Source organism: Rhizopus microsporus (genome assembly GCF_002708625.1).
Source record: "Rhizopus microsporus ATCC 52813 unplaced genomic scaffold scaffold_11, whole genome shotgun sequence".
NCBI lineage: Eukaryota > Fungi > Mucoromycota > Mucoromycetes > Mucorales > Rhizopodaceae > Rhizopus > Rhizopus microsporus.
The window spans coordinates 447,052-474,948 of record NW_019671926.1 but is presented as its reverse complement, the minus strand read 5'-3'; the positions used below and the strand labels follow the sequence as shown (position 1 = coordinate 474,948).

At 38.6% G+C, this 27,897-nt stretch overlaps 14 protein-coding genes across 14 annotated transcripts; 8 read left to right on the top strand and 6 right to left on the bottom strand.

The window, feature by feature from the left end:
- The first annotated feature begins 53 nt into the window (after positions 1 to 53).
- Positions 54 to 2,017, top strand: RHIMIDRAFT_23257 (uncharacterized protein). The gene is made up of 3 exons (XM_023607766.1): positions 54 to 606; positions 661 to 953; positions 1,008 to 2,017. The coding sequence occupies exons 1-3, from the start codon at positions 223 to 225 to the stop codon at positions 1,891 to 1,893; spliced, it is 1,563 nt and encodes a 520-aa protein (XP_023465056.1). The 5' UTR covers positions 54 to 222; the 3' UTR covers positions 1,894 to 2,017.
- A 123-nt stretch (positions 2,018 to 2,140) lies between these two features.
- Positions 2,141 to 5,926, bottom strand: RHIMIDRAFT_204279 (uncharacterized protein; the record flags this gene model as incomplete). Its single annotated transcript, XM_023606745.1, has 2 exons — positions 2,141 to 3,774; positions 3,820 to 5,926. The coding sequence occupies 2 exons, from the start codon at positions 5,924 to 5,926 to the stop codon at positions 2,141 to 2,143; spliced, it is 3,741 nt and encodes a 1,246-aa protein (XP_023465055.1).
- Positions 5,927 to 6,245: 319 nt separating this feature from the next.
- On the bottom strand, positions 6,246 to 7,543 carry RHIMIDRAFT_257348 (L domain-like protein). Its single transcript, XM_023611270.1, has 2 exons — positions 7,147 to 7,543; positions 6,246 to 7,084 (listed from the first exon to the last, which is right to left on the bottom strand). The coding sequence occupies exons 1-2, from the start codon at positions 7,309 to 7,311 to the stop codon at positions 6,458 to 6,460; spliced, it is 792 nt and encodes a 263-aa protein (XP_023465054.1). The 5' UTR covers positions 7,312 to 7,543; the 3' UTR covers positions 6,246 to 6,457.
- A 147-nt stretch (positions 7,544 to 7,690) lies between these two features.
- RHIMIDRAFT_238780 (uncharacterized protein) lies at positions 7,691 to 8,741 on the top strand (the record flags this gene model as incomplete). The annotated part of the gene is made up of 5 exons (XM_023609035.1): positions 7,691 to 8,020; positions 8,075 to 8,116; positions 8,172 to 8,333; positions 8,382 to 8,445; positions 8,503 to 8,741. The coding sequence occupies 5 exons, from the start codon at positions 7,691 to 7,693 to the stop codon at positions 8,739 to 8,741; spliced, it is 837 nt and encodes a 278-aa protein (XP_023465053.1).
- RHIMIDRAFT_23248 (uncharacterized protein) lies at positions 8,495 to 10,254 on the bottom strand. The gene is made up of 5 exons (XM_023607751.1): positions 10,085 to 10,254; positions 9,904 to 10,033; positions 9,644 to 9,852; positions 9,264 to 9,589; positions 8,495 to 9,205 (listed from the first exon to the last, which is right to left on the bottom strand). The coding sequence occupies exons 1-5, from the start codon at positions 10,112 to 10,114 to the stop codon at positions 8,767 to 8,769; spliced, it is 1,134 nt and encodes a 377-aa protein (XP_023465052.1). The 5' UTR covers positions 10,115 to 10,254; the 3' UTR covers positions 8,495 to 8,766.
- A 159-nt stretch (positions 10,255 to 10,413) lies between these two features.
- RHIMIDRAFT_244547 (uncharacterized protein) lies at positions 10,414 to 10,896 on the bottom strand (the record flags this gene model as incomplete). Its single annotated transcript, XM_023610088.1, has 2 exons — positions 10,414 to 10,634; positions 10,686 to 10,896. 2 exons carry the CDS (start codon positions 10,894 to 10,896, stop codon positions 10,414 to 10,416), a joined length of 432 nt encoding a protein of 143 aa, XP_023465051.1.
- A 751-nt stretch (positions 10,897 to 11,647) lies between these two features.
- RHIMIDRAFT_257342 (uncharacterized protein) lies at positions 11,648 to 12,352 on the top strand. Its single transcript, XM_023611269.1, has 2 exons — positions 11,648 to 11,991; positions 12,039 to 12,352. Exon 2 carries the CDS (start codon positions 12,079 to 12,081, stop codon positions 12,319 to 12,321), a length of 243 nt encoding a protein of 80 aa, XP_023465050.1. The 5' UTR covers positions 11,648 to 11,991; positions 12,039 to 12,078; the 3' UTR covers positions 12,322 to 12,352.
- Positions 12,353 to 12,360: 8 nt separating this feature from the next.
- RHIMIDRAFT_244546 (uncharacterized protein) lies at positions 12,361 to 13,240 on the top strand (the record flags this gene model as incomplete). Its single annotated transcript, XM_023610087.1, has 3 exons — positions 12,361 to 12,743; positions 12,794 to 13,047; positions 13,095 to 13,240. 3 exons carry the CDS (start codon positions 12,361 to 12,363, stop codon positions 13,238 to 13,240), a joined length of 783 nt encoding a protein of 260 aa, XP_023465049.1.
- A 261-nt stretch (positions 13,241 to 13,501) lies between these two features.
- On the bottom strand, positions 13,502 to 14,712 carry RHIMIDRAFT_204055 (anthranilate phosphoribosyltransferase; the record flags this gene model as incomplete). Its single annotated transcript, XM_023606730.1, has 4 exons — positions 13,502 to 13,831; positions 13,883 to 13,906; positions 13,961 to 14,317; positions 14,368 to 14,712. 4 exons carry the CDS (start codon positions 14,710 to 14,712, stop codon positions 13,502 to 13,504), a joined length of 1,056 nt encoding a protein of 351 aa, XP_023465048.1.
- Positions 14,713 to 15,825: 1,113 nt separating this feature from the next.
- On the top strand, positions 15,826 to 21,198 carry RHIMIDRAFT_292904 (uncharacterized protein; the record flags this gene model as incomplete). The annotated part of the gene is made up of 4 exons (XM_023613937.1): positions 15,826 to 15,845; positions 15,903 to 15,937; positions 15,987 to 20,779; positions 20,832 to 21,198. 4 exons carry the CDS (start codon positions 15,826 to 15,828, stop codon positions 21,177 to 21,179), a joined length of 5,196 nt encoding a protein of 1,731 aa, XP_023465047.1. The 3' UTR covers positions 21,180 to 21,198.
- Positions 21,199 to 21,598: 400 nt separating this feature from the next.
- On the top strand, positions 21,599 to 22,660 carry RHIMIDRAFT_244543 (uncharacterized protein; the record flags this gene model as incomplete). Its single annotated transcript, XM_023610086.1, has 2 exons — positions 21,599 to 21,757; positions 21,815 to 22,660. The coding sequence occupies 2 exons, from the start codon at positions 21,599 to 21,601 to the stop codon at positions 22,658 to 22,660; spliced, it is 1,005 nt and encodes a 334-aa protein (XP_023465046.1).
- Positions 22,661 to 23,394: 734 nt separating this feature from the next.
- Positions 23,395 to 24,356, bottom strand: RHIMIDRAFT_292902 (ubiquitin conjugating enzyme; the record flags this gene model as incomplete). The annotated part of the gene is made up of 6 exons (XM_023613936.1): positions 24,260 to 24,356; positions 23,922 to 24,095; positions 23,763 to 23,868; positions 23,646 to 23,690; positions 23,509 to 23,598; positions 23,395 to 23,444 (listed from the first exon to the last, which is right to left on the bottom strand). The coding sequence occupies exons 1-6, from the start codon at positions 24,281 to 24,283 to the stop codon at positions 23,395 to 23,397; spliced, it is 489 nt and encodes a 162-aa protein (XP_023465045.1). The 5' UTR covers positions 24,284 to 24,356.
- A 1,179-nt stretch (positions 24,357 to 25,535) lies between these two features.
- RHIMIDRAFT_314188 (putative 40S ribosomal protein S16) lies at positions 25,536 to 26,518 on the top strand (the record flags this gene model as incomplete). The annotated part of the gene is made up of 3 exons (XM_023614917.1): positions 25,536 to 25,659; positions 25,727 to 25,960; positions 26,126 to 26,518. The coding sequence occupies exons 2-3, from the start codon at positions 25,916 to 25,918 to the stop codon at positions 26,516 to 26,518; spliced, it is 438 nt and encodes a 145-aa protein (XP_023465044.1). The 5' UTR covers positions 25,536 to 25,659; positions 25,727 to 25,915.
- Positions 26,519 to 26,705: 187 nt separating this feature from the next.
- RHIMIDRAFT_244540 (periplasmic binding protein-like II) lies at positions 26,706 to 27,827 on the top strand (the record flags this gene model as incomplete). Its single annotated transcript, XM_023610085.1, has 5 exons — positions 26,706 to 26,733; positions 26,783 to 26,875; positions 26,928 to 26,941; positions 27,009 to 27,135; positions 27,190 to 27,827. The coding sequence occupies 5 exons, from the start codon at positions 26,706 to 26,708 to the stop codon at positions 27,825 to 27,827; spliced, it is 900 nt and encodes a 299-aa protein (XP_023465043.1).
- Positions 27,828 to 27,897: the final 70 nt, after the last annotated feature.

Genomic DNA, 27,897 nt, shown 5'->3' with positions numbered 1-27,897 from the left:
CCTTAAAGGCCTAATATTTTATAGACGTTGGTATTTAAAGAGATTGTTGGTCGCATATGTGTCTATGTTATATTACGCTTTAATGGCAACAGTTTTTGAAGTGAAAAGTGACAAGTTTGATATATTAAGCCAATATGTTCCTGAAAGAAAAGAAGAGGAGACTGCCAAAGATTTAAGCAACCAATAAAATGAAAAATTCTGTTTAAATCTTGCTGTTACTTTATGCCAGATCTCACTCCACAGACATCAACTACAGCATCTAGGCTATTTATTTTCGGTCTATGTCTCATATTTCGCTGGATCAACGCATACTTTACTAGAACTTATGATAATCCAGATGAATATTGGCAAGGACAGGAGGTTGCGCATAATCTCGTGTTTGGTTATGGTTACTTGACATGGGAATGGCAAGAGAAAATCAGAAGTTATGCTCATCCTCTGAGTATTGCATTTGTATACAAGCTTGTTCAAATCTTGAGACTTGACAACACAGATCTTCTTGTATCTCTACCGCGTTACTTTCAATCTTCTTTAACAGCAGGTGCTGATTATGCAACCTACTCTCTAGCAAAGAAAGTTATTGGCAAAGACATTGCCTTGCCCATTGTAAGATTGAAACAAGTGTTTTTATTTTTATCTAACATGGCTCTTTTTCTATAGTTATTTACAACTCTATGTTCCTGGTTTAACTTTTTCATGGCAGCCAGAACCTTATCAAATACTATGGAGACCATACTAACTGTGATCGCCTTGAGTTATTGGCCGATTCCAGGAGTGGTATATTTGGGAGAAAGAAAGGAATGGCTTAAAGAATATCGCCTCGCTTTGTTATTTGCTTCTATTGCTTGCATTATAAGGCCAACAAATGCATTGATTTGGTTATATATGGGCTGTCAATTATTGTCATCAAAAGGCAAAAGAGGCATAATAGCTTTAAACGCGACACTTATATGGTAAACTGTCTCTTTTTAAGAAAAAGGTATATACTAACGCCTAATGATATATAGCTCCGTTGTATTAATCATTAATGTATTTATTGATACAATGTCTTATACAAATGACTGGATTCAAGTGTTCAAAGCACCCGTGTTTACACCTTACTTTTTCTTCAAAGTGAATGTTGTGAACGGTATATCAGAGTTTTACGGTGTGCACCAATGGCATTGGTATTTATCACAAGGATTACCAGTGATACTGACTACCATGCTACCATTCATGCTATTTGGGCTTTACTGTATATACAACAAACCAAATGTTTACAACCGTATGAAACCCTTACTGTCGATGTCACTTTGGATACTATTCATATATAGCCTCTTACCACATAAGGAGTTTCGCTTTATCTATCCTATTGTTCCTATCTTACTCATACCTGTATCATATGGGCTTTATCAAATTCAGTCTTCTACATGGCGCAAACGAGCCTACATTTTCTTAGTCTTCACTCAGTTACCATTAGGATTATATCTTTCATTTTGGCATCAGAGAGGCGTTGTAGATGTTATGATATGGTTGCGCAAAGAATCACAGCAAAACAAAGTTCAATCTGTTGGCGTCCTCATGCCGTGCCATTCTACTCCCTGGAACTCTATCCTACACAGTCCAAACATGACAAACACATGGTTCTTGACATGCAACCCTCCTTTAGCAGACGACCATTTAGATGAAGCAGACGAATTCTATCAAGACCCTAGTCACTTTTTGAGATCTCATATAGACAATCGTATGCAGCAGACGTCTCATTTGGTGCTATTTGATAATTTACTTCCTATACTGAATCAAGATTTGGAATATTATGGATATCAAGAGTGCCAAAGATTCTTCAATAGCCACTTTCACGATGATAAGAGAAGAAGAGGCGATGTTGTGGTCTTATGCCGTCAATTGAAATAGTCCTATAGAAAATAAAAATAAAATATATGCCAAATCACTTCCCCCTTTTTTCCCTCTCCTTTTTTCTTTTTTTTTTTTTCTTTCTTTTTTGTTTCTATCTTTGTAATAACAATAAAAAACAAGGAAAATAAAACATGTTGATTGTCATTCTGGTATAATACTAAAAAGTGTAAAATGATAAAAATAAAGTAAAAAATAAAAGTTAAATATAATGAAAAAAAGGGGAGGCTTGCTGTATATACAATGTCTATGTATGTGTACCATTAGAATCATCTGGATCCGTAATCCAAATACAGCCAGAGGAAGACGTCTTTACAGAGATATCTTCAAATTCTTCTGCAGTCACCCAACGCCTCCAAGCTTCATCGTAGCCTTTTTCCAAATTTTGTGTCCAGCGTAAAGTGTCAAAGAGGCGAGAATGCTCTCTAGTCAAGAATAGCCGTTTTCGTAAATCCATTAGTTTGCCATGGCCACGTCGTTGAATGATATTGGAACCAGGTGCTGGTGTGTAAGTGTAGGTGAGACTTGATGCTAGTTCTACAGCTTTAGCTTCGTACTGCTGCTCGTCCGTAACAATCATCTCTTCTCCATAACCAGTGGCCATCGCAATACTCGCCCCTACACGAGAGCACATTTTGTGAGGATACTTTGGGTATGTTACTATAGGCGTGCCAGACCACAGGATATCGGCTGCTGTGGTGTGTGCATTACACTCAGGCGTATCTAAAAATATGTCAGCAACACGTCCACGATGGATATGGATATGCTTAGGTGCTACATCCGTAAATATCACACGTTGGGCGACTTGTGGTCCTCCCCATTCGACTGCCCAATTTCGCAGATGGTGTTCTCCAGCAGGCGGAAACCTAAGTAACCAAAGAATCGAATTCGGTACTCTTTCCAAGATCCGGAGCCATAGCCTGAACGTGCTTGGCTCTAATTTGTAAAGCTGATTAAAGTTTGCAAAAATAACAACGTCGTCTGGAAGGTTTGGAAAGACTTCATGGCGCATCTTCCACCTCTTATCTTCTTCAGCTGCCCATAAGATTTCCTTGTCTTTATAGGTTTCTGTTTCCTGGTGCTGATCGTCTCGAAAACCCTGCTTGTGGTCATTGACAAAGTAGGAATGAGGCATGTAGATAAACTTTTCTGTATATACAAAGTCATTTGTGTCTTCTTCAGGATCAACGTCGCCTTCAAAATCGCCATTAGGTGTGGCCTCTGACGCCGCATGTTTTTTCCTTCGACGCCATACTTCGCCGCTTACCATCTCCGGTGGACAGACAATAGGGTCAGCAATGATCCAATCACACCATCCTCCACCTAATGTACCAGCAAACCCCATGAATGAACATTGAACCGGACAGGGGCGTGCCGCAAATATTTCGTTACGAGCTCCCTTTGTGTATCCATTCAGGTTGATCAGGACATGTATACCATCTGCAATAATCTTTTGAATCACTTGCTCGTTCGTCCAAGTCGACACATCCAAAAAGCTTTCAGATTCACGTTCGATCTTTTGTCGATAAGGTGAGTTGTCGCTGGGTGTCGTTGCATAGCAAAATACTTGGTACTTGCTTCGGTCATGAAAACCAAACACGGATTGCATGAGGTGTGAGAGAGGGTGATTATTGAAGTCGGATGATACATAGCCTAGCTTGAGACGTGGTGATGGCGGAGGAGGCGGCGGGTAGACATGAGCAGGGACCCAGGATGAGGTTAATGCTATATGAGAAACACGTAATGCGTTTCGATGCGAGATGAGTCTGATTTGACGAGCGTTTAATGGATAAGTAAATGTATGAAACGGTAAGACAGTAGGAACTGGGGGAGGCGGCAAGCTGGAAGGAAGCATCGGCCGAGCGTACTTTTGTGCCAACTCTGGTGTCACAGAAATTCTATCAGGCTCTAAAACAGCAGACGTACGCTTAACAGTATGACCATATGTCTCAATATACCAATTGCGTTGTAATCTTCTAAGGATTCGTTCAACCAACCGGATTAACCATCCACCCTCGTCTCGCTTGCTAGTGCTGCTTTGATCTGCATAATAGAGTAGACGAGATCTCCAGAGTTTGGTTATTTGCTCAAGTTTACTTGCGTCCAGTAAGTGCTTTCCTGTAGCGATCAATAGCAGTTCTACCAAGTGTTCGCCCAGTGTCTTTTTTGTATCTGCTTCAACTGTTAACTTTAAAATACCAGCGCCCCAGATGGCCCCTTCGTCCAGTTGCTTTTCCACAATGTCTACCACACGTCCAATCCATCCAGAGCGGGCATTGCTTCCTGAAGGAACAAAATAATGTCCAACTTGATCAACACCAGGCTCCTCTCCTGACGTACCACGACCACGCCAATCGCAGACAGCGTTCAATGAATTGGCCAGACCACAGATGGCGTCCACAAAGTTAGGATTCACCTCCACTGCACGGCGATACCATTGAACCGAGTCTTGAACACGTCCCATATCTTTAATAGCATTACCGAGATTCGCAAGAGCAACGTCAAATCGTGGATTGTACTCGACAGCCTTTTCATACATTGCTACTGCTTCATTCAGGTGACCCATGTCCTTTAGCAGTGAGCCTAGGTTGGTGTAGAGGTGAGGGTGACGTGGATCTAATTGAAGGCCGTACATATAGTACTGCATGGCCAACATAGTGCCGGTCAGCGGTGTGGTTGAAGACGCAGCAGGTTTAATAGCAGATGCCGCAATAGCACCAGGGATGTTGCTCAGAATGATTCCCAAATTATTGGCTGTTGAAGGACTTGGGTTGAGAGCCAAGCTCAGATAATAAAGAGGAAGTAGGGTTGGTAGTGTAGGCGCAGTGCAACCGGGAGATGGAGCAGCAGCAGCAGCAGCTATCAAAACTGGAGTTGTGGGATTCATCATATCCTGGAATAACTTGGCCAAGGTCAAGAGAATAGTTGCAGTCGTCTGATTTGTTTGTTGAATAGCGGAAGTAATGTCTGTACCTGGAATGCTACCGGCGCCTGGTTTCGAGTTTGCAGAGTAATTGATGTTTGTCAAACTAGGCAACATGCCATTGTATGTAGGAAAGATCATGTGCAAGATACGGGCAGCTTGATCCGGTTGTAGTAAAACGAGTGGCACAGCATTCGCAGTAGAAGAGGCAGGAAGCATGCCTCCTGAACAGGTGAATGCGATCAGTTTGCAAAGGCTTGAATAGCCTACACCGTTAAAGGCAAGCTCTAGACCTTTTTCATATTCCCGCTGGGCCCCCTGGATATCACCTAAGGCATACTTTAAGTTTCCCTTTGCATAAAACAAATTTTGCAATCGAGGTAATTGATGAGGAGGAAGCTGTTTTGGTATCTTCAGAGGCTCTGTTGGACTTGTGCTGTAAAAGTATTTTTCCACAAATTCACATACGGTCAATGCTTCTTTGTATCGAGGATTATCTCCTTCAGCTCGATCGTCCACTTTGGCGCACAACACGCCTACAAGATTTTCTACTGCATCCCAGTATCCGGGTCGTAGTTTAACGGCTTGGTACCACCATCTTTCTGCCTCAGCTGCTTTGCCCATTGTTCTAAGTGTTGTACCAATGTTGCTCATTGCCTCTACATAGTTTGCATCATGTTTCAAGATGAGTTGATTAAATCGAAGTGACGATGCATAATCCTGATAAGAATAGTAAACGCAAGCCAATAGCAGAATGGTAGGCAGGTGGTTTGGAAATGCATCGTGTAATGAATGAAGTAGAGGTAGCAGATAAGGGTTTTGGGGTGCAGTTGAATACAGATTATGGGCAAACTGTAATAGACTTTCTCGTAATTCATCTGGTGAGGTAGAATGCAATATATGGGTTGATATTTCAGGATATACAGTGCCTTGAGCTGAAGATACCGTTGCTGAAGCAGCAGCGGCAGCAGCGGCAGCAGCATTAAGATATGGATTGGATACAGGGGGAAGTGTGGTGGTAGTGGAGCCCAAGGTTGTAGGAAATGGTTGAGGAATGATGTTATTGAAAGAGTGCTGTCTAATAATTCTTCTATGATGATCATGATTCATAGGACGCTGTTGGTTAAGTATATATGGTTGCTGGAGTAATTGAGAATGACGATGCTTCTGTTGATAATCGTGGTCAACACGACTGGAAAGATATTGTCTACGCTTTGGGTCATAATAATGGTTTACCCAGCCACTTTCGAAATAATAACTTGATAGTGTAGGTGATTGTGGAGGTGCCATGATAGGTGGTGTGTATTCTAATTGTTGCTGTTGTTGTTGCTGTTCTAGTATGGCTTGTTCATGTAGGTTTGCACTCAAGCTTTGTTGGTTAGTCAAGAGTGCTTGTTGAAATGTAGGCGACATTTGTTGAAAATAAGCAAAAGCTGCCGAGTCATCATAGATCTATAAGGGGTAATGTTGAGCTTATATGTTTATTTATTGTTATTGTTATTTACATTAGGAATACTATTCGTAAACATGACTTGATTCTGACCAAGATATCCAGCCATGCAGTAAAAGGGAGGAAAAGGGTATAATAAAATAAAGAAAGAAAGAGGTCACACGATTATTTGATTTGATTATATTATTTGATCAATATTTTAGCTCGATTTTTTTCATTTGACTGAAACAAGATTGACTACAGGCATGGAACAAATAAGAGTTGGACATAAAATATAAATCCGAGTGACATCGTATGGAATCACAGTGATAACAAAGTGAGGCTATTGATGGGTTGGGTAATATGTCATGTTGCATAGGTTTTGGTAAATGTTCTTTAACGACCTCTCTTGATTCTTCATCCACACAGCATAGTTTGCCCACTATTTGACAACAAATCGCCCTTAGGGACATGATCGACTGGGATATATCTTGCTCTAATGGGTTCTTTTCGATCCAAAGTTGCCAAAATTGAATTTTCTTTAACTCTGCTGGTAAATACTTTAGCTGATTGTGTGTCAAATCAAGTACGCTCAAATGTTTTAATCTTCCTATCTGTGTTGGTAATTCTTGTATTTCATTGTTGTGTAAATATAATTCTTTTAGATTGATTAATAATCCAACCTCTTTTGGTATCCTCTTGATCTTGTTATAACCCAGATTTAATTCTTCTAAACTTGTCAATTTCCATAATTCATCAGGGAGTTCCTTGATATTATTATTTTGTAGTAATAAGGAGGTCAATTGATTTAGATAACCTATGGCTGGTATTGCAATAGACTATATATATATAGTCATGATCAGTTTCCTTGTTCTTTGTTGTTCTTTATATTGTCCTTTACCAAACAGTCAATTTGTTTAAAGGCCAAATATGCTTTATTTGCAAAACATATCGTCTTTATAGGCTCTTTCTTTTCATTGTCTTTTTCCTTTTTATAGACAGTGGCTGTGCATCCATTCATATACCATAAAACTACAAATGTTGACTCGTGATTACTGCTGTTCATGGGTTGAACTTTTATAAAAGACAAAGAAAGAAAGAAATAATATTTTAAAGAACAGCTTATTGATATTTTATCATATTTATGCATCCATTCAAAGCCACCTTTGATTGAATATAGTGCTCCTTCTTTGTATTGTATACATCGATGGTGTATATATATGCGTGTGTGACGATCTTTGCGGGGGAGAAGAAAGAGAGAGTGAGGGGAGGGGGGTGAGCGAAATAGCCAAAGAGGGAAAAAAAAAAAGAAAGAGGCTAAGACAAACAAAGAGAGAGAGACACACACGGAAAATTGAATTATTTCTCTCCTTCTCTCTTTTTTCTTTCTTTCTTTATAAAATAGATATACACACTTGTAAAAAAAAAAAAAAGAGACCATAAACATGTATAGAACAACTGCCTCTGGTTATCATAGTGATAGTGAAGAAGAAGAAGTACAGTCCTACAGGATGTCAGATATATCGCAACCTGCTTCACCCTCTACTTCCTCGTACAATAAAATGAGTGTAGACTCTGAAGATGCAAGATCAATTGCTTCAGCTACTTCCTTATCTGAAAAGTTACCAAAACAGATCAATCACATATCAAAAATCACTCATTCTACTCGGTTTACTCAGGATGATGATAGTAATAACAATAGTAAACATAAAGGCATCTTTCGTGAAAAGCGTGATCCAGAAAAAAGAAGCGTTCATAGAAGAAGTTCATTATTGGTAATATATACGATTCTTGTTTCTCCCATGTGTGTTGATGATTTTATTATTTAGCCAAAATCAAAAGCTTTACTAAGAGTGATCAATCAAGCAGAGGTACAATAAAAAGGACGTTTAAAAGATGTCGAATCAACATTTTTTATTATTATAGGAAGATACTCGCTTTTTAGATATTGAAATGCGTAAAGAAAAAGAACTACAACAAAAAATAACAGATCCAAATCAAAATGATGTACCAGCTGCTTCATGGACAAAAGTACTAGATTTTCCTTATTATCAATGTTCAAAGCTAAATCCAGAAGTAGAAATGACAGTAAGTTCATTTCATTATTAACAGCATAGTACTAAGAAATGTATCAAGAATTTACAATTAGATAATTTACCGCCACCTACACAACAGACATATAGATCTATAAAGCGTAAAGGTAAAAAAAAAAACGACTGAATTTATTGTTCCAGGCTTTTTTTAATGTGTTCTTAAGCCTCAGAAGATAGATTTGAACCTTATCCAGCATTTAGTCTAAAGCGTAGAGCAGTTTCTCCTTCTGTTTCTTTATCAGGGTCGCCTATCCTGACAGGCATATCAAGTCCACCTACCAGTTTTTGTCCTTCTCCTTCTCCTAATGCTGCTAGTAGATCCTACCAACAAAAGCCTGTAGATACTTCCTTCAACTTGCAGGATGCAAGTGGTGGATTAAGCCGTATGTCATTAAGTGAATGATAATAAAGCAAAACAATTTTATTTATTATGAAAACTTGTAAGAATCTGAGTCATCAATCAGCTTTTCACGGTATTTAGCTTTCAATTCTTCAAGAACTTGTGGGTTCATGGTTGGTATACTCTTCTTTTGTTGTTCTACTTGTTCTCTTCTGGTTGCAGATTCGATCTCTTCCGATAATGAAATTTGTTTCACTTGTCTTTCTTTTTGTTGTTCTCCCATTTGAGTTGCTTTCAAGAGTCTTTCATTAAGAGAAGATGAGTTAGTAGATGAGCCACTACTGGATGTCCAAAAGACATCATCATCTTCATCCCAAAGCTTTCTCTGTAAAGTGGACATTCTCTTTGGTTTGCTGTGCTTTTCAATTCTAGAAGGTGATTGAGGTGAAAGGCTAGATTCTCTCTTTGCATTGATTCCGTGTATTTCTTTCCAAAATCTATTACAGACTCTGGTTCCACCTGGGGTTCTATTGTTGTTGTTTTTGTAATGTTAGAAATGCACACAAGTGTGATGATAAAGATTACCTAATGATCTCAGCAGATTTCAGTTTGGCGGTAGATATTTCATGAAATAGATCATTTGTATTTGGTGTCGTATTGGTCTTGTTTACAGATCGTGATGTGTCTAAGTTCTTTGTATCTGGACTGTGATGGTTGTTGACTGATTTCTTATTGTTGTTGTTATCTGTTGATTGCGGAGGCGTTAAATATGTATTTCTGAATGTGGTCTGTGGTGTTGTATATGTATTATTGTTTTCATTGTCACTTTTAACATTATTGTTCTTGTGAGAGGGTATCTGTTCATCTTCTTTATCATTAAAGAAAGAATATTCTTCTGCCAAATAAGAAGACTAAAGTAAAAAAAAGGTTAAAAAAAGAGAATGAATCAAGTGCTGTAAACTTGCCTGTCTTTTGATAACAGAAATATTTGATTGTAATCTATCAATTCTTGTTGTTTCTTCCTTTAATAAATCCAATAAAGAAGGATACTTGATATCTTTTCTTTTATCAAATGGTTTGTCTATACTCATGATGCTATTGTTGTCCAATTCTGTTTGATCATCAGTTATTTCAGACTCTGTTTCTTCATAAAATGGGTTGAGACTGGGATAGTCTGTCACTGTGAATGATAATTAGCACATGTCTATTCTCTTATTGTTTATACCTTCTCTTAAAGTGTGTCTCTCGAATAAGGGAGTTAGTGAAGTTCTGTTGTACTCTTGCTCAATTTTCTTTTGTTTAAGAAATGACTTTGTGCGTTCAGTGGTCTCTGGTGTCTTTTTGATAATACGACTCTATTGAACGTAAATGTAAACATGTATAAAAATGTATCGTAATCTATTTACTGTTGATGTCTTTGGAGTCAGTTTAGACATTAGACTTCCATAAAAACTCTCAAAGTCCTTTGTTGCCTTTGTTTGTGCTGATTTGATAGCATCCACAAAAGGTGTTAAAGCTCTTAATGGAGAAGAACTGATAGTATTTCTCTCTGGTGTCCTTATTACTGGATTTCTACGAGGTGAATACATGATTAAGAAAGAAAAAAAAGCCCAAGCAACAAAAAATAAAAAAGAAAATTTTATACTCCACTTGACTCTCGATTCTCTTTCTCTCTCTCTTTTCTCTCTTTTTTACGCGTTTAATCCAAAGCACGCGTCTGTGTTATTTTATCATTTTACTTTTTATTATCAATAATTTTCTGCATAGATTCAAGTTCTTTTTCTAACTGTCTTTTTGATTTCAATTCGTGTTCTCTTTCTGATTGCCTCAGTCTTTCTCTTTCCATCTTATAACGCCTGTCTCTTTCACTATATTGATCCTTATAAAACTCAACTGCATCTTTATCGTCTTTTGTTAGCACAGCAGGTGTACTGCGATGTTGTCGAGAATCATATACTATTTAAAAAGTTAAAATGATTATGTTTTTTAATTTATTCTCTACTTTACCCCAGTACGCAGCATAAACTAATCCTGAAACGGCTGTAGCAACTTTGGCTCTTTTGACATTTTGTCTGAATTTATATATTTTTTCTGCTTGTTCAAAGGATCCTGGTGGTCCAATTGCTTTTGGTTCAAGACGATCCAACACATGTTTAAATCCATAAACTGCGGCACCAGCTATGGCTGCTAGCACAACAGGTGGTAATCTGGGAAACATTTTTAAAAAATTAAAAAGGAAAAAGCCAAATTGAATTTCTTTTTCTTTTTTATTTACTCACAATTTTCCATTGTTCTGATCAATACTTCAGCGTTGCACATAGTGCTGCTTGCTGTGCAAATTGAATTACTTACGTCACAGATGTGCTGTGTAGTGTTGGCCGTTTTTGTTTGTTTCCATAGACGTCAAGGGTGTCCGCCGCGACTCCTCAGGCCATTATGCGTGCCTGATGACAGCTTTCCAGCTTGGCAATTTCACCTTCACATTGAGAAAAAAAAAAAAACACCATCGCAATGCTAAAGTAGGCTCCTATGAAAGCACTGCGCTCGTATTCTCTTTCAGTCTCTCGTTCTCCCACATCCTATTAACAACACCATCCAATTGGCATATTTGATCCGCAACACGCGCGACCTTGCCTACTCTCTTGGTGTTGGGGCCATAAGTAAACGCACTCAAGCCTTCCTTCGCTTGGTCAAGACAAATGGCCGTTCGTTCAAAGCCCTGGCTGTTGAACTCACTGTTGCCTTGTCCTCTAGTGCTCTCGTCGTCGACAGCTTGGCTCACGGTTCTTGGTCTTCTCGTCAAAGCTTTGACACATTTTATCGCTTGTCACGTCGAACTGTCTCAGACTTCACCTCATCAGTTCTCAGTACTTCTCTGAAGCCACAGCAAGAGGCTTCTTCCTCCAAAGTATAATGATTTCATTAGTTCGAGATCACAGGCTGAAGGAATGGTCTTATTATACGAGCAGCAGAAGCCTCTTGTTTTCCAGCTCATCCTTCAAAAAGTAAAAGTGTATTCGATATTTTATTTTTCATTTTTCGACCAATAAAAAGAAAGAGTTAACAACATAACAAGAGGCTCCTGTCACTCGCATAATAGGGAAATGTGCAATCTTTTTTTTGCAATCTAAACTTTTTTCATGAGCAATCTATATAAAAGACCAACTAATAAAGATAAAATACGACAACAACATTATAAAGCCAACAAGAAGCATCCTATTGAACAAATAGTGTCTACAGTACCACAGTTGGCTATTACAATGGCTATTCTGTTTTGTTTATCAACATATTATCAGGCAGACCTCATTCAACAGTAATAAAATATTAGATATAACTTATATGCTCACTCACGTTTAATAGTGGCAAAGTATTTTCTACATCTTGTATATCTTTTATCACCATGTCTACTATCTTTCTCATCCTTCAACTAAGCGGTGCAGAATACAGAAACTGGGAACAGAATCCAAGAACACGTCGTTATATTCAAGCAGCAAGTGCAAGTGCAGTCATATCATTCATTGGATTTACTTGCTCTTATTGGCATATCTACAGTCTATTCACGCCTGTCTTTGTCGGTTGTCAATTCATTTTTGTTACTTCTCTCTTGACCGTCTTGTTGTCTATAAAAGATTTATTGTCTTGATTTTTCCCTCTTTCTTTTTCTTTTTCTTTTTGTTCTCAAATGGACAACACTAGTTTAAAAGAGTTATGTCACACGCTTCAGATTATTCAAAACAAGATATCTGAATGCAATCATGAACAAAGAAAGGTCATCAAGAAGATAACAACTAAAAGAGCCTTGTTACAAGAAGCATATCAAGTATTGCAAAGTGATCTTCAAAACGCGCTCTTGGAGAATAAAGCCAATGTCCAAAAGATGCCACGACCCATTTCGATACCAGATGATCTAGTACCTTTATTGTCTAATTCAATGACAGAATTTACCATTGCTAAAAATGACTTGATAACAACAACAACAACAACAACAAAAATTGGCCTCACCAGCTGTCGAGCTTGGTTACGCCCGAGCCAAAGGGTTTGGATTCAAGCAGAAGGCATTGTTTTGTAAGAATATGAATAGAAATAGTATATATGTAACTTATACACTCTGTTAGATCATCTATTGATGAGGCTTACTTAAGTTGCTTACCAAACAGCTTATTACCGGAGACTATCTATTTAAATCGCCATCTAACAGGAGATAAGGCATACTTTTATTGTTCTTTTGATCTATTACCAGATATACAACCATCTGAAGTCATGAATGCATTGAAGATAACTTGCATCTACAAGTTTAATGATCAGTATCATCAAACTGACTCATATAGTGTAGAATGGGTACAGAATACAGATGACCTTGGCTGGACAAGTAAGTAAACCCAATATATGGGATGAAAGTATACTTATTCATAATAGAAATGATATCCTTTTTGCCTAGCATCATTCCTGCTTATTTCCCATATTGTATCGCAGTCAAGCAGAAAATGTCAATGGACAGACTTCAGGACTTGACCAAGGTAAGTAAAGGACTTGCATATATATATGTTATTCCTAATATATAGTTCCAAAAGGGAATCGTTATAAATAAACATTATCTACTGTTGAGTCATCAATCCTGTTTAATTCATTTATTCAATCAAGACTATTTGATCATTTATGGCTCATCACAATCAGGTATCCCACGGGTAGCACGACTATTTACTGGACAATGCCTGCTACAGAACCCACCCGATGAAAAAGACGTGATCCTTTCTCTTGAAGATATGATGCTTGTAAACAATCATGCAGAATTTATTATTGCGCGAGCAAAAATAGCCTTAAATTTAAGCACATTTTAGAGTTTCTTCTCTAAAGATTTCCAGCACTTGCTTTGCTTGACCATTTTGAATCGATGCTCGGGCCTTTTGGACGCCATCCTTAAAGTCAGATGAAATCCCAGAGACGACAAGTAATGCGGCTGCATTTAGCAAGACAAAGTCTAGAATTGGATGATCCTCTTGTAGTTTTCCATCCAGTAAATCCTTCAAAATTTCTGCATTTTCATAGCAGTCACCCCCTTTGACTTCTGATAGTGGATGTGTCTTTAGACCAAAGTCCCTTGTTGGATGTAAAGTGCCTGTAATAATCTCACCACCTTCATGAATTCTCCAATACTATAAAATATATTTAATACATGTGATACATTTGCACTAAGACACACTTACATTAGTCTCGCCTTCTGTACTAATCTATTTATCATCATTAGCCTCTTTCTCTATTCAATTTATACCATCATCACATACCTCATCCAATCTTTCAGCCCCGCAAACAACCAGCGCCTCCTTTACACCTGTCAACTTTAATGCGTTTGCCATGAGTTCACCTATTTCAGGAGAATGTACGCCTACGACTACCCGAGCAGGCTTTGCCGGGTTACTCATAGGCCCTAACATGTTGAAGACTGTGGGTACTGCAATCTCCTTTCGTAATGTGGCCACATGCTTCATTGCTGGATGATAAGTTTGTGAAAATAGGAAACAAAAATTGGTTCGATCAATAATGCCTGCAACTTGATCTGGCTGGACATGTGCAATCTGACAGTCAAGGGCCTCCATGAGATCAGCAGATCCTGATTTGGAAGATGCAGCACGATTACCATGCTATTTATCATTATTAGAGAAAAAAAAACTAAATGTATTGTTGATCTTACTTTGGCTACTTTTGCACCAGCACCAGCTGCAACAATTGAAGCAGTAGTTGACACGTTGTATGTGTTATGACCATCTCCGCCTGTACCTACGATATCTACAACGCTCCCAGCTAGATCTTCATGTCCATCATAAGGCACCACTCGAGCATGACTACGCATCGCGTTTGCACATGCAGCCACGATTCTTGGATCTTTATCTTTATGCTGTAACTTTAAGGAAACCAAGAATGCTGAAATTTGGCTTGGTGTAGCTGAGCCTTTCATAATATCATTCACTGCTGATTCAGCATCTTCAGGTGTGAATTGCTCTGGGAAATGAACAAGTTTTTTTAGTGTAGTCTTCATTTGATAGTTTTTTTTTTTTTTTTTTTTTTGGAAAAGAAAAAAAAGCCAATAGATTAAAATGAAAGGCTGGCGGAAAAGTAAATTGAGAGTGAGTCAGAATTATTCGTTCAGGCACACAAGGACATATTTATCAGCCAATTGCTGGTGCGGAATCAATGACACTCCACAAAGATAAGCTAAATAAAGATTGAACTGATAAACTCCATTCAGCTGTCATTTTACAAAGAAGATAGTTTTTCTTGCTTGAACTCATAACAAGACAATGAGAGATCAACAGTTCACCTCTCTCTCTCTCTCGCACTCTCTCCCTGGGTTTATTACCTTGTGTAAGGTGCCACGATTATGCATTAATTGCACTGTTCATCCCTTCTTTTTTTTTTTTTTTTACTAGACAAATTACTTCATAGCCTGGATGTAAAGTAATCCTTTCATGAGTTCAAATTGCTGTAAAAGTGTTGTCTTGCCTTTTATTAAAGACATTGTAAATTACATAGAGAGTTGTATCTTGTTAACAAACTCTCCTATTATTTTTTCTTATATTAAATACCAATGATCGCCCCCCTTTTTTACAAAATTATCGGAAAGGGGAGAAGGAAGGACAGTGACAGTGAGCGAGGATATATTACGTAATTATCTTTCTCTTCTTTTCCCCTTGAGATGTGTAGGTGTGTAATTCTGGGAGTGACTAAATTCCACTCTTTTTAGAGCATAAATTTATACAAATAAAGAAAATAGATTGGAATGTAATTATCATTAACCCAAGTATCAAACAATGATTTCACTAAAGTGAACAAGAAGTAGTAAGCAGTAAGTAGCAGTACTGTCTGTGATTAATGTAGTCTTGGTCATAAACACGTACTATCATCCTCGACTTAATAAATCACATGGAGCTGCTCCCAAAATTTAGGAATGATCCAATTTTTTTTTGTTATATATGTATATGCTAGATCAAGGTTCCTTTGGTCAATGATAATTAAAACGAACCAAGACTCCCTTTGATATATGTCACGGAACATTTTGAATTCTTTTTAATCCTTTCTTTTTCTCTTTTCTTCCATTTCCTACTTTTTTTGCATGAAGTAAAAGCAATTATAATATAATAATAATAATAAAATGCCTTCCAATCATCCAGAGTAAGCCTGATGATATATGACCTTGACCATATACTGATCTTTTTTTCTTATCTATAGTAATAATGAGCATAATCAATCGCCAATGATAACTGGTAAAGAATAAAAATTACATTCAATAACAATCGATTAACAGTATCATAGAAATAGACACACAACCCAACACAACCAATAACAACAGCACCAACGATAATACTCATTTAAAAAAAGTGGCATCTCGCTCATCAACAAATACAACACTTGCTACTCAAGACATTAAGCATTACCCTCATTGGGAAGTTGCAGATACACCGATCGGTAACTATGAGATATACGATATTTTCCTAAAGCATGAAAAGAAATATGGGTTTCAGCATGACAATATTCGCAACATATTTGACTACCTCTTGACCATGTTAAACTCTCGCTCGGCGCGGATGTCACCAAAGCAGGCTCTGTGGACACTGCATGCAGATTATATAGGAGGAGAACATTCAAACTATCGAAAGTGGTATTTCTCGGCCATCCTCGACCTGGATGATAAATATACACCCGCAAATAGTCCGACTGGTCTCTTGCTCGAGGAAGCTAAACGAGGTTGGCGCAAATGTATGGAGACGATGACAGATCACACTCGAATCTCACAATTAGCCCTCTACATGCTTATTTGGGGAGAAGCATCCGTCCTAAGATTTGCGCCCGAGCTACTCTGTTTTATCTATCACGTAGCTGAAGAGTATGACGAAGGTGTGCTTTCGACCAGTGACACAGCAAATGTGGGAGATAATGGGACAGTCAATACCTCTGCCTCAAGTACAACAACTCATACCATATCCTTCATGGACTCCATCATCGCACCACTCTATGCTTTCGTTCGTGACCAAAGCTATGAAGTCATCAATCATCATTATGTTCGCAAAGAAAAAGATCACAAGAACATTATTGGATACGACGATATCAATCAACTCTTTTGGAATCGTCGAGCTATATCTAATCTTTGCTTACGAAATAATGGTCCTATGCTCAAGGACATATCAAAAGAACGACGTTATCTCGAGCTTGAACATGTGGATTGGAACAGAGCGTTCAAAAAGACCTTTTACGAAACACGTTCCTGGTCTCATCTCTTGACAAACTTTTCAAGGGTATGGATTATTCATGCAGTCTCCTTTTGGTATTACATGGCCTCAAGTGTCGATTTTATGTATGCAAACAAAAAGAACACCTATGGTGAAACCAATAGTCAGTTTGATCTGCCGGTTAAGTTGTCCATCGTGGGTTTGGGTGGACTTGTCGCTATTATCCTCTTGGCAGCCTCTACTCTAGCCGAGTTCATGCATCTGAGGCTATCTCTTCGTACACTCCGTATCTTGTTGACTCGTTTGCTGTTCTTGTTCATGATGGGTGCTTGTCATGTGGCTGCTACTTTCTATATCCTAAAATACGACCATGCGAGTAGAAGGGCCTTGGTTATTTCCAGCTGCCAGCTTGGCCTGGGCGCCATTTTTACCATCTTTATGGTCGTTACACCACCTGCATGCCTATTTAACCTATCTGGAACAGGTCAAATGTTTTCCAAGACGTTTACCGCCAACTTTCCTGAAATGGCAGAGGATGATCGATTTTTATCCTTTTTACTTTGGATCTGTGTCTTTACATGCAAATTTTTAGAGACATACTTCTTTCTCGTCCTCTCCTTCCGAGACGCTCTTTCTGTTACCATACGAATGCAGCTTCACAATTGCAGTGAAGATCCTCTACTAGGACGCAGGCTTTGTTTGATCATGCCCATCGTGACTACCGTCCTGATGTTTACTGTTGAACTGGTCCTGTTCTTTTTAGACACCTATCTGTGGTACGTTATCTGGAGCACCATCTTCTCCGTATTCCAGTCTATGCGCCTGGGTATTTCCGTCATGACATCCTGGAAAAGCCTATTTGTCAAAGTGCCTATTAACATGTTCAAGAAGCTGACAGTCGCTGCAAAAGAGGAACTATCGGCCCCATTACGTCGAATGGCTTGCTCACAAATGTGGAACGCCATCGTCATCTCCATGTACCGTGAACATCTTTTATCAATCAACAACCTCCAATCCTTGCTTTACCAGGTTCAAGTATCTGAAGATCAGGACGGGTCGACTCTTCGTGAACTACATGCACCACCTCTCTTTGACGCCAAAAAGACGTTCCGTCCAAACGACTATTTCCCACCTCTTTCCGAGGCTGAGCGTAGATTATCGTTTTTTGCGCAGAGCTTGTCCACGCGGTTTCCGACACCTTGTTCTGTCGAGTCGATGCCAACCTTTACCGTGTTTACTCCTCATTATTCCGAAAAGATGATATTATCACTTCGAGAAATCATACGTGAAGAGGATTCAACCACACGTGTAACACTCCTGGAGTATCTGAAGAAGCTACACCCTGCAGAATGGAGTAATTTTGTAAAGGACACCATGTTTATAGCAGAAGAGAGCCAAGATTCGTATCAGCCTTCGGACAAGGAGGATTTACCGTTTTATTGTATTGGGTTCAAATCATCAGCGCCTGAATATACCCTCAGAACACGTCTCTGGGCGTCTCTTCGTGCACAGACTTTGTACAGAACGATCAATGGATTCATGAACTATTCGCGTGCTATCAAGATACTCTATCGCATAGAACATCCCGACGAAATGCTAGGCGAGTCTTCATCATCGAACCCTCTTGTGGCTGATATGATGCGTAGTGGAGATGACGAAATACTCAAGGTGAAAAAAACCGACAAGGCCGAAGACAGACTGGAATCTATTGCCAATGAAAAGTTTCGGTACTTGGTAGCTATGCAGCGGTACGCTAAGCTTAATCAAGAAGAGAGAGCCAACTGCGAGTTTTTATTGACGGAATATCCTAATCTACAGATCGCCTATATCGAAGAAGAATTGGACGGTAACGGGCATGTCGTCTATTACTCGGTATTGATCGATGGTCATTGCGAAGTGCTTCCCAACAACAAGCGTGCACCGAAATACAAGATTAGACTGCCTGGCAGCCCGATCTTGGGTGACGGGAAATCTGATAATCAAAACCATGCGCTTATCTTTTCTCGCGGAGAGTTTCTACAGTTAGTCGATGCCAACCAGGACAACTACTTGGAAGAGTGTTTAAAAATACGCAGTATCTTTGGTGAATTTGAGCAAAATGAATCAAGACCGCTAAAGGATATTTACGCTCTGCAGAGTAGTCAAAGTAAGGAACCTTCTGTTCCTCCTGTGGCCATCGTTGGTGCTCGTGAATACATTTTCTCTGAAAACGTTGGTGTATTGGGTGATGTCGCGGCTGGAAAAGAACAAACCTTTGGTACGCTCACACAACGCATCATGGCAAAAACTGGAAGCCGACTGCACTATGGCCATCCTGATTTTTTAAACGCAGTTTTTATGACAACAAGAGGCGGTGTGAGCAAAGCTCAACGTGGTCTACACTTGAACGAAGACATTTATGCTGGTATGAATGCACTCTTGCGGGGTGGGCGTATTAAACACACGGAGTACCTTCAATGCGGCAAGGGACGCGACTTGGGATTCTGCTCTATTCTCAACTTTACGACCAAGATTGGCACAGGTATGGGTGAACAACTCTTATCGCGTGAATATTACTACTTGGGTACGCAGCTCTCTTTGGATCGATTTTTGACTTTCTACTATGCGCATCCGGGATTTCATATGAACAACATCATGATTATCTTTGCTGTTCAGGTTTTTGTCTTTTGTATGACTCTCATAGGCGCCATGGCTGCGGTTTTACCACACTGCTTGGGCAGCAATTGCTTTGACGTACATCCGGTATACGATTGGTTGCAGCGTTGTATTATTTCCATCTTTATCGTATTCTTTATCGCCTTTTTACCACTTTTTATGCAGGAATTAACCGAGAAAGGCACAGGCCGAGCTTTACTTCGATTGATAAAGCAGTTCCTGTCTCTGTCACCTATGTTTGAAGTCTTTGTCACTCAGATCTACGCGAACTCTGTGGTTTCCAACCTGAGCTTTGGTGGTGCACGCTACATTGCTACCGGAAGAGGATTTGCTACTTCACGATTGCCATTTTCTGTATTGTACTCAAGATTTGCTCATCCAAGCATTTACTTTGGTGCACGAACTATGTTTATGCTCATCTTTGTCTCTCTCACCCTCTGGATTCCTCACCTCATCTATTTTTGGGCAACGGTTACGTCTCTGCTCATATCACCCTTTGTTTTTAACCCACATCAATTTGTACTGATGGACTTTATCTGCGACTACAAAGAGTATCTTGGATGGCTTTCCAAGGGAAATGCAGGTTATTACCATGAACATGCCTGGGTTACATTTTGTCGTCAAGTGAGAACGCAAGTGACTGGTAACAAGAAGAAAGCACGCATGAAGTCTATGGTGCAAGATAGCAAGCCCATTGTCGCAGTACCTCGAGCCCATCTCTCGAGCATTTTTTTTACCGAAATTGTCATGCCCTTCTTACAGACTGCGTTGTGCCTCTTTTGTTACATCTTTTTCAAAAGTCGCGAACAAGTCGATGTTTATGGTGCACTTATCAACCGAGTTAATACCTCTTTGGGCCCCTCGGGGTCTCTTGGTCGTATTTTGGGTATTGCTCTGGGTCCCATCGTCTTTAATGCCATTGCTCTGATCTTGCTACAGGTCGTGTCTGTGTTGTCGGCCATTGTCTCCGAAAATAGCAAGCGCAGAGGATGTTACATAGCCATTGTGGCACATGGTCTGGCCGTGATTGGCTTGATCTTCTTTTTTGAGCTGTTTTGGGCCATTGAAAAGTTTGAGGTACGATCGACATTACTTGGACTCTTGGCTATATTCTCTGTTCAAAGAACTATATTCAAGACAGTGTTATCTATCTTTTTGACGCGCGAAATACACCATGATGCAACCAACAGAACTTGGTGGTCGGGCAACTGGAGATCAAGCAAGGTAAAAGAAAACACCAATACATCATAAGAAGAGACAACTAATAAGTTTATAGGTTGGCAGACTTGCAGCAAGAGAATATATCTGCAAGGTTGTTGAAATGTCCGTGTTTACAGCCGACTTCATACTTGGTCACTTCATTCTATTCTTACTGTTTCCAATAACTTTAATACCATCTATCGACAAGATCCATTCACTCATCTTATTCTGGCTGAGGCCGTCTAAGCAGATCAGACCAGCTGTATTACCAACAAAAGAACGAAGGAAACGGAAACAGACGGTGATGGTCTACGGTCCTATTTTTCTGTTTATGTTATTATGGTTTGTTGCATTAATCATAGTACCTCCCAAGGTTATACCTCGATTGTCAGATAGATATCATCATATTATTAAATATTTGTAAAATAAATAAACTTCCTGCCTCTTTCATTCATAGCTTAACAACTGTCTCTCATTTGAATTGCGCATACTTTGTGATACCTGCGCATACTTTATGTCTCCGCAAAAACCCTTTTTTCTCTTTTTTCTCTTTTCTTCAATGCCTCCTGCACCAAAGACGTATTGGTTTCACTTCAAATATTGGGGAGCCATTATCCCTATTGCTATTATAGCCTCTTTTCTCTGTAAAGTTCATGAGTGATATAAAGATATAATCATTAACAACACACATATATATAGACAAGACTATCCTCATACTTGGTATCTTTAATGAAATAAGGGACTTCAATACTGAATCCTGTGAAAAGATAACAGGTAAAAGTCCAATAACCAAAAAAAGAAAAAGACTATTAAAGTGTTATAAAAAAAGGTTCAAAGGATTTTATGAATTGTGAAGACATCATTCTGTCTGATGAGCCCGGTGTTATTTATGCTTCTTGTGACCCAGTAAGATCCTATTACAATGATATTATGGGTGTCAACAAGTTGGCACCCGGTCAACCTGTTGAAAATGGCGCTATCTGGAAAGTAGATTATAATCAGGTATGACTAAAACGCGCTTTTGTATTTATAAAACTGTTAATACGCCACTTGACACAGCAACCTGCCGATCTTAAAAAATTGGATATGAGTCCCTTGCAAGACTACCACCCATTGGGTATTTCATTGTACGTCGATCCTGTGTCTGGAAAAAAGACACTGTTGACGATCAATTTACCACATAACGAATCTCCATCAGTTGAGATCTTTACTGTTCAACAGGATGAACTTGTCCACAAGCGTACTATTCGCCATCCAGAACTCTATAGTCCCAATTCAATCCATATTCTTCAAGATGACCGCTTTAGATCTCAAGATGGGACCCCCTCTTTCTTCTTCTCAAACGACCATTACTATTCCTCACCATTGCTTAAACAGGCCGAGACTTTTCTTTTCCCCAAGACCAATGTCATGTTTTATAATGCTCGTACTGATCAAACTCAAAAGGTTATTGATAGACTCGCCTTCAGTAATGGTGTCGCCGGTACTGATGATGTACTGTTTGTCTCTGAAACAAGTGCAGGAAAAGTGCGTCAATACAAAATCATCCGAAAGACGGACGAACGGGGGCTTCCTTATGTTTCTCTTGACTTTGAACATGAAACTAGGGTGAATGGTTCCCCTGACAACCTTCACTATTACCCTGAAAAGGAAATCTTGGCAATTGCCACTCATCCAAAGCCTATTGAATTTTACAAGCTGATCGCTGCTCCTGATATCAATAAGGCTCCCAAGTCTCCTTCTGAAATTGATATTTGGGATATTTCTACAGGTGAAACTAGAATGATTTTGCAGGATGATGGAAGTCTCTATGGGACTTCTTCAACTGGTATTATCGATATCAAACGCTCCAAACTTATTGTTTCTGGCGTTTATGAAGAGGGTGTATTAGTCTGTGATTTGTAGAGTAGTCCTACTCCTTTTTGAATACACAGTTTTTATAATAAGTGTAGTATTATATTCATTACATTACAAAATAATAAACTACAAGCATTATATATTGACCTCTCAAGGATACTTTTGTATATATCTTCCTTCATATTCTCCCGAGCTCAGTCTAATAGATCAATTCTGGGCCTACAGCTAAAAATACATTGAAACGTAAAATATTTCTTGGATCGACTATGTTTGTAAAAGTGTAACGTTTGCATAATTGCTGGGATAAATGTCGCAATAGAAAGTATAGATAATATTGTATGGTCTCATCACTAGTAATCAATGAAGCCATTTCATTTTATTAAGGTTAAACAATATACAGGCAAGTAGTAGGTCTTCATGACAGATTGGTTAGGTACGACAAGTTTTATTTACTTGAGGCGCTATAGTAAAAACCCCGCCCGAATGAGATTAGAAGAAAAGTGAGGACAAAAAAACGCTTCAGGGCTCAAAAGCTAAAGAGGTTCAAAAGGTTATTAGGAGCCACAGAGTCACCCAGGAAAGTGGTTTCCTCGAAAAGACAGCTGTGTTGAAGCTTGCCTATCTCATAAATAAAAGGAGTAGATGATTAGCCAAGAATCAGCGTGCCTTGTGAAAACTTGGGGAGCCGTAGGAAGCTTATTAAGCAATAAGAAAGATATTTATTTTCAGAGCCTGCGATATTACTTTTTAAAGACATTGTAGTTGCAATTTCTATTTATTATTTATACAAATACAACTTCCAATCTCTTTTTTAAATTGCATGCACCTTCCTCTTTTTACACTGTTTAAAAAGTTAAATATACAATCTTGAGTATCTTTATTTTTTCTAAACTTACTAGCATATTTTCTTGTCCAGTCTCTAGCTGTAGCTTCATATCGTGCACGATCTGTCTTGTAAATATGAGCTAATTCGGGGACAAGTGGATCTAAAGAAACATAAGTCTCTCTTCTACTTTTTTGTTTTAAACTTTACCGTCAGGATTGGGATCTGTGAGAAGGGAGCAGACAGACAGAAGAACTATTATACACATATCAGTATACTCTTTTTCTCTTTTTCTCTTTTTCTCTCCTTCAATATCATTTTTCCTACCCTTTGAAATTGTGAGTGCAGGAGACCATTGATCTTTCAAAATGTCTAAACAAATGCTACCATTACCATTGATATTAGGGTGATAAATTTTAGTAGTAAAGTTGATCTATTTCTGATAGTCAGCTCGATGAATATGCATAAATTAAAAGTAAAACATACCTTTGGAGGCTTGAAAGGATAGTCAGTAGGGAAATGAATTGACAAGAAAAAGACACCCCCTTGGTAAGGACTATCTTCAGGACCCATGATAGTTGCTTGCCAGTGGAATAAGTCATCGCCAATTGGGCCTGCGGAGCAGGAAGATGGAGGGTCGCGCTCGAGATCTTTGAGTTCCTATAAGCAAAAAAAGAACTTGTTAGCATCTTCATCCGAGATTACGCAGTTATCCTTTCTTTGTAAAGACTATCAAGATGATAGCAAATATAAAGTGTAAACAAAGAAAGAAAGAGTAATAGATAGCACAGTTGCTAATATTTGTATTGAATAAAATAGTTTACCTTGTTAATGCGCTTTAAAGCCATGATTGTAGTTTAGTTGTTTTGAAATAGAAAAAAGAGTAAAAGAATTTCGTAGAAGGGTACTGTTTTTAATCCCAAAAAAATACTACCGGAGCTTAAATATCAGTCTCCTTGAAAGGTTTTCCACCAAACAATAAAGGTAAACAAATCCAGCTTTGTTTTAACTCTAACCGAGACAATAGTTTATATGAGCATTATATGGATTAAATACATCTCACAGGTTTCATTAAGTAGAAGATAGACATTTATCAACCATAAACAAGACCGCTTTTATTTCCGGTACACATACACACAAAGTATCTTTGACATTGAACTCGGCATTTTGAAGATGTAGGTCAGAAAGATGAAAACTTAGTCTCATAAATACATCAATCTGATTACTAATTTGAGTTTATTATTGATTATATGCCTCCAAACACAACGCTTCCAACGTCAATTCATGTTGTTTAACAATGCGCTTGTTTTTATTAACTTTCTTGACCAAATTAATCAACACATGCCTGTTATTTTAGTAGAGAGTTTTTGAAGTAACTCTGAACTTGCAGAGACTGATACTACCATATAAGCTCTACGAACGTAAATATCTTCACCAAGCTTGATTATTGATTCGAGATGTACATGGACATCTATAACAGTAATACCAAAAATTAATGTACACCAAAGGATACACTAATAAATTCTACTTGCCATGAAATCCTACAATGGATTTTGATACAGTAATAGTTAAATTGGTCGTAGCTGTGTTCTGTTCAATTTGATTTAATGCAGGTAGAAGCCAGCTTATTCACGTCATGTTTCTTGATGTAGCATAAGAGTCTATAGAGTAGTTTAACTTCATACTACTTGAAGAACTTCCATTGATTCAGTTATTCAGCGTTTTTCTTTTCAAAGAAAAGGAAAATATGCTGCATACAAATACTAGCTTATTTCATCTGCCACAGCTTACAGGAAGCAAAGACAATGGCTACTGATCGTAAAACATTCTCGCTTCCTTTTCTTGATTGATAATTAACCTGAAAACGTTTTTATTTGCATTCATATTTTGAACATTGAGACTGCAGTTTGGCTAGCCTTTTTAAGCTACACTTGTACTTGATACAGACATGAACTGTAGATTTATCAAGCAATACACAGTGGCTCTAAAGCCTGTGCTTTTTTCCATTTACGAACTCAGCACGACCTAGCTAAAACTGCCAAATAAGGCACCTGTCTCCCAATCTTGGATTCTGGTTGAGATAGCCTATGAGTCCGGCCCGGACAATGCTTCACTAAACTTACATGCCCCTTCACGTTTTCAAGTAGTTCTGGCCCAAGCAGAGACATCAAGAAAAGTAAAGCATCCATTTGTGATTTTCTTTCCTTCTCTCTTAACTTAAAAGGTAACTCTTCTAAAAACTACCAAAAGGCAAATCATCTGTTTGAAGAGAAGACTCATCCATTTAATAGCTGATAATGGAAGCAGTTCAAACTTTCGGTCGCAAGGTATATCATTTGTAGATGTTAAATTAGAAAGCAGCAAAAAGAGAAAGAGACAGAGGGATAAATAAGAGATTTAGAAAGAGACGAAAAGAAAGACGGAATATGTACATGTAAAAGAGTAAATTTGATGAATCAGATCAGCATTGGGAAGCAACAATGAAGAGAAAGAACGAGAGAGACATACACAGTGAGAGAGAATATGTACAATGCAGGAATTACATGTCATTTGCAGATTTACAATGCTATTTACTAGTGGAACTATACAACATTTACAACCAAACCTCTTCTCTTTTTCTCAGCCCTTTCTTTTTTAACTATAGCAAACGACAATGAAAACGATTGACAGGTTCTAATTGCCTTTAATAGAAAACCGCCACTGCTGTTGCTCACTGCAAGCGTGGACGTGGTCTCATCCGTATCAACGGTTCTCCTCTTGAACTTCTTGAACCCGAGATCTTAAAGTTCAAGGTTTACGAAGTCATTCTTCTTTTGGGTGAAGAACGTTTCGCCAACGTTGACATCAGAATCCGCACTCACGGTGGTGGTCACGTCTCTCAAGTTTATGCTATCCGCCAAGCTCTTGCCAAGGCCATTGTTGCTTTCTATCAAAAGTACGTTGATGAAGCTGCCAAGAAGGAAATCAAGGAAATCCTTGTTCAATATGACCGTACTCTTCTTGTTGCCGATCCTCGTCGTTGTGAACCCAAGAAGTTCGCTGGTCCTGGTGCTCGTGCCCGTTACCAAAAGTCTTACCGTTAAAGCATTGCTTGTTTATTTTTTTGTCTTTTCTTTTATTAAATAAAATAATTGTGCCTGGAAAGAAGAAGGAAAAAGAGAGAGATAGATAGACGTGTGGAACACAAGCATTATCTCTGGTTTCGGAGAAATAATACTCCTTGAAGTAGACATTTATCCCTTTTCTCGTTTTTCGTTTTTTCAGTTCAAAATGACAACCACTATTCGAATTGGCTACGGTAAAAAAGAGAGAAAAGATATAGACTTGAGACTGATAGTAGCCAATAGTTCCTGAGCACTTTTCTACTCCTTTATACATTGCCCGTGACAATGATTATTTTAAAAAGACAGGTGTTGAGGTTGAATTGGTCTTATGTCCAGGTAAGAAAACACGTATATCAATTCATATCATATTGAACCCATGCAACCATAGGCGGCACTGGCGAAGTAAAGTGATATATATATATATATATATATATATATAGTATAGATATTCACCAAAAATTATCATTAGATGACCTCTAAACTTCAAGAAAAGTCTATTGACTTGGCTATTGCACTTACAGAAGGACTTGTTGCTGGTATCAGCAAGGGCCAAGACTGGTACAAGATCGTTGGCACCTACGTCGATGCTCCACTTTGTAAGATTTGATAAACCCAGTCATTCATTTGCTAAACGCTTTTATTTCCCCAAGGTTGGGCGCTTTCTGCAGGAAAGGAATCCAAACACAATTCTGTTGATACACTTCGTAATACCAACTGTGCTATCTCTCGTTACGGCTCGGGATCTCATATTATGGCCTATGTATTAGCTGACCAACAAGGATGGCTTGAGAAGGATAAGAAACCATTTGGCTTCAATGTTCTCAATAACTTCAAGGCTATGCGCGACTCAGTAAATGACGGAAGCTCTGATTATTTCATGTGGGAAACTTTCACGACCAAACCCTACCATGACTCTGGAGAAGTCAAACGCCTCGGACAAATCACGCCCCCCTGGCCAGCATTCTTATTTGCTGCTCATACAGATCTATTACAAAACCATACTGAAGAGTTGAAGAAAGTCTTGAGTGCAATTCAGGAAGCCACTAAGCAGTTTATGGACCAAAAGGATAGAGAATCTGTTCAAAAAGTTATCGATATCTTGTCTTATTCTGCAGAAGATGTCAAGAACTGGTTCAAAACAGTTTCCTATGCACCTCATCACCATCAAGTTTCACGTAGTGCATTGGAAGTGACTTTATCCACTTTATTGAAAGCCGATGTCATAACTGAACCCACCAAAAAAGTTGAAGAACTTTGTGACCTTCAAGTTGCTGAATTGATTAATTAAAGGACATTGTTTATTATAATAAAAGAAAGGGAGGAGAAAGCATAATGGCTAAAGAATGTGTATGTGTTTA